Here is a 4,055-nt window from a genome sequence, read left to right on the forward strand (position 1 = left end):
ACAACTTGGGGATTCTGTTTATTCTTCCAGGAAATTAAATAACTTTTCTAGGAGTTTCAGGATACATGGGAACTTTGCTTATGTATATCATGGAGACAGATGAAGAGATCAAGTGAGAACACGAATGCTAATCAAAACTGAACCACAATTCAGTGCCTTACACTTGACATTCTTATGCTGGTGATGGTGGCATAAATATGGTCCAGGATGCAGAATATATTGCTTCTCTCAGAATATCAGGATTGCACTTGCACAAAAACAAAGCAGCTTTCTGTCAAAGCGACTTAAAAAAACCATAAGCTAAATTTTAACTACTAAGTCTGACTCCAAAATCTCTAAGATAGAACACTGTGTGCTATTGTAAGCACTAATTTGTGTTGGACGAAACCTGAAGAGCTACACAAATTATATCTGACCTACACCATTGCACTAAACTCAATCCAGTCTCTCAACATGATGACTATACTGCCCTTAAGTGTTACACCCTTCAGAGATGTTAAATCCATAAATGGGGAAAGATATATATTCAGCTAGCTTGAGCTCATTTTAAAACTGCTTAAATAAGCATGTCTTCAAGGCAAGGGCGTAATTGATATGTGGAGCTTGTTCAAGGAGCAACTATTGAGTGTCCTTGATAAGTATGTACCTGTCAGGCAGGGAGGAAAGGGTGTGAGGGAGCTGTGGTTTAATAAGGAATTGGAATCCCTTGTTAAATGAAAGGCGGCGGCCTATGTAAAGATGAGGCGTGAAGGTTCAATTGGGGCGATTGAGAGTTATAAGGTAGCCAGGAAGGACCTGAAGAGATAGCTAAGAGCAGCAAGGAGGGGACCTTAGTTGATAGGATTAGGGAAAACCCTAAGGCTTTCTATAGGTATGTCACGAATAAAAGAATGACTAGGGTAGGAATAGGTCCAGTCAAGGATAGTAGTGGGAAGTTGCGTGTGGAGGCTGAAAAGATTGGGGAGACACTGAATGAATACTTTTCGTCAGTATTCACTCAGGAACAGGACATTGTTGCCGATGTGAATACTGAATCACAATTAAGTAGAATGAATGGCTTTGAGGTATGTAGGGAAATTCTGGAAAGGGTGAAAATAGATAAGTCCCCTGGGCCTGATGGCATTTATCCTAGGATTCTCTGGGAAGCAAGGGAGGAGATTGCAGAACCATTGGCCTTGATTTTTATGTCCTCGTTGTCTACAGTAGTGCCAGAAGACTGGAGGCTAGCAAATGTGGTTCCCTTGTTCAAGAAGGGGAGTAGGAATAACCCTAGTAACTATAGACCGGTGAGTCTCACTTCTGTTGTGGGCAAAGTCTTAGAGAGAATTGTAAGGGATAGGATTTATGAACATCTGGATAGGAATAATGTGATCAAGGATAGTCAGCATGGTTTTGTGAAGGGCAGGTCGTGCCTCACAAACCTTATTGAATTCTTTGAGAAGGTAACTAAGGAGGTGGACGAGGGGAAAGCGGTAGATGTGTATATGGATTTTAGTAAGGCATTTGATAAGGTTCCCCATGGTAGGCTACTTCAAAAAATATGGAGGTATGTATCATTTGGGTTCATGAGTCAATATACATTAATCAAAATTCAGCAATGTTTAATACTATCATAAAAATGATTGCATAGTTACACATACATTTTAAGCTAATATACATGATGGCAGAAGTTTGAAAACCTTGTAATATTTATGGTAGTCACTACCTTAACTTCCTATCTTTTTTTGATTTTTCTATGCACTTGTCCATAGTCTTTTCAGTATCACCTCTGCATTTAGGACAATACCATTTGCCTTTTGGCTTGTATGTTAAGCCTACACAAGAAAAGTGAAACCACTCAATTGGGCATTCGTCATTATCACATCCTATCATTTCACCATAAGACACTTGGTTGCACAGACAGTAAGTTGGTTCATTTGGATCGATAGGAAAATCAATGGGGGAGATATCCCTTTCTGGTCTAGCTTTTGAGCGCTTCTTTTTTGCAGATTTTGATCTTTTTTCTTTAGGAGGCTCCTCTGCCTCTTCAGTTTCATTACCAACTTGACACAAATCACGGTTTTCACCGTTTTTTTGTCTACGCAGCCTTCGGGAAGGTCTTTCAGTTTGTGACACTTCCATTTTGATCTTCTCAACAGAGCTCTCATGTTCATTTTGGTCCTCAAAACATTCTGAGTGACTATCCATCTCCCTTGCACAGTTCTCCACTTGCTCACTCATGTGAGAAACAATCTGAATCTTCTCATCTCCCAGCTCTTGGGAGTTAATTAATGCTCGCTGGAGTTGATGCAGCAACCGTTTTCTTTGAGTATTGTCTGTTTCTTGCTTATACTTTTCATAAGCATCATCAAGTTCCTTTAAAACTTCTGAAAAAGGAAAATGACATCTAAGTTTACAAATTAAGGAGCAATTAGCATGGTGTTATTTTAACATCCATCAGCATTCTGTGCTTTAATACATTTGACCAACAGACAATTCTAGAGACAATTAGCTGGCCCCACTGCTGTAACCTACTTACCTTTATATTTATTTTGAGTTGGCACAATTGCAACAATGTTAACACCAACCAAATTCAAAATTTCGATCAAATACACAAGATACAGGCACAGTGGAAGGTGCAACAATAAGATTTACTAGAATAATACTGAAGAGAAACCAATCAGAAAATTTTAACTAGGCTGGAATTCTTCATTGAGGAAGAGAGAAAACTGGGGGGGGGGGGGGGGAAGAGGAGAAGAAAGGGGGGGGGGGGAGAAGAAAGGGGGGGGGGGGGAGGAGAAGAAAGGGGGGGGAGAAGAAAGGGGGGGGGAGAGAAGAAAGGGGGGGGGAGAAGAAAGGGGGGGGGAGAAGAAAGGGGGGGGGGAGAAGAAAGGGGGGGGGGAGAAGAAAGGGGGGGGGGAGAAGAAAGGGGGGGGGGAGAAGAAAGGGGGGGGGGGAGAAGAAAGGGGGGGGGGAGAAGAAAGGGGGGGGGAGAGAAGAAAGGGGGGGGAGAGAAGAAAGGGGGGGGAGAGAAGAAAGGGGGGGGAGAGAAGAAAGGGGGGGGAGAGAAGAAAGGGGGGGGAGAGAAGAAAGGGGGGGGGGAGAATAAGGGGGGGGGGAGAAGGAAGGGGGGGGAGAAGGAAGGGGGGGGAGAAGGAAGGGGGGGGGAGAAGGAAGGGGGGGGGGAGAAGGGGGGAGAAGGAGGGGGGGAGAAGGAAGGGGGGGGAGAAGGAAGGGGGGGAGAGGAAGGGGGGGAGAAGGAAGGGGGGGAGAAGGAAGGGGGGGGAGAAGGAAGGGGGGGAGAAGGAAGGGGGGGGAGAAGGAAGGGGGGGAGAGGAAGGGGGGGAGAAGGAAGGGGGGGGAGAAGGAAGGGGGGGGAGAAGGAAGGGGGGGGAGAAGGAAGGGGGGGAGAAGGAAGGGGGGGGGAGAAGGAAGGGGGGGGAGAAGGAAGGGGGGGGAGAAGGAAGGGGGGGGAGAAGGAAGGGGGGGGGAGAAGGAAGGGGGGGAGAAGGAAGGGGGGGGAAGAAGGGGGGGGAGAAGGAAGGGGGGGGAGAAGGAAGGGGGGGGAGAAGGAAGGGGGGGAGAAGGAAGGGGGGGGAGAAGGAAGGGGGGGGAGAAGGAAGGGGGGGGAGAAGGAAGGGGGGGGAGAAGGAAGGGGGGGGGAGAAGGAAGGGGGGGGAGAAGGAAGGGGGGGGAGAAGGAAGGGGGGGGAGAAGGAAGGGGGGGGAGATGGAAGGGGGGGGTGAAGGAAGGGGGGGAGATGGAAGGGGGGGAGGAGGAAGGGGGGGGAGAAGGAAGGGGGGGGAGAAGGAAGGGGGGGGAGAAGGTGGGGGGGGAGGAAGGGGGGTGTTGGTTGGGGGGTGTTGTTGGGGGGGTGTTGGTTGGGGGGGGAGTTGGTTGGGGGGGGTGTTGGTTGGGGGGGGTGTTGTTGGGGGGGTTGGTTGGGGGGGTTTGGTTGGGGGGGGTGTTGGTTGGGGGGTGTTGGTTGGGGGGGGTGTTGGTTGGGGGGGTGTTGGTTGGGGGGGTGTTGGTTGGGGGGGTTGGTTGGGGGGGGTGTTGGGTTGGGGGGGGGGGTG

The 4,055-nt window shown here is 48.7% G+C and overlaps 1 protein-coding gene across 1 annotated transcript; it reads right to left on the reverse strand.

Moving 5' to 3' along the window:
- ing2 (inhibitor of growth family, member 2) lies at positions 1 to 2,409 on the reverse strand (the record flags this gene model as incomplete). The annotated part of the gene is made up of 1 exon (XM_043684197.2): positions 1 to 2,409. A coding segment is annotated over one exon (708 nt), but the record flags the coding sequence as incomplete, so codon positions are not given.
- Between the last annotated feature and the right edge of the window lie 1,646 nt (positions 2,410 to 4,055).

This window comes from Chiloscyllium plagiosum, unplaced genomic scaffold (genome assembly GCF_037043375.1).
Source record: "Chiloscyllium plagiosum isolate Xiang-an unplaced genomic scaffold, Cpla_swu_hap1 HiC_scaffold_2, whole genome shotgun sequence".
Lineage (NCBI taxonomy): Eukaryota > Metazoa > Chordata > Chondrichthyes > Orectolobiformes > Hemiscylliidae > Chiloscyllium > Chiloscyllium plagiosum.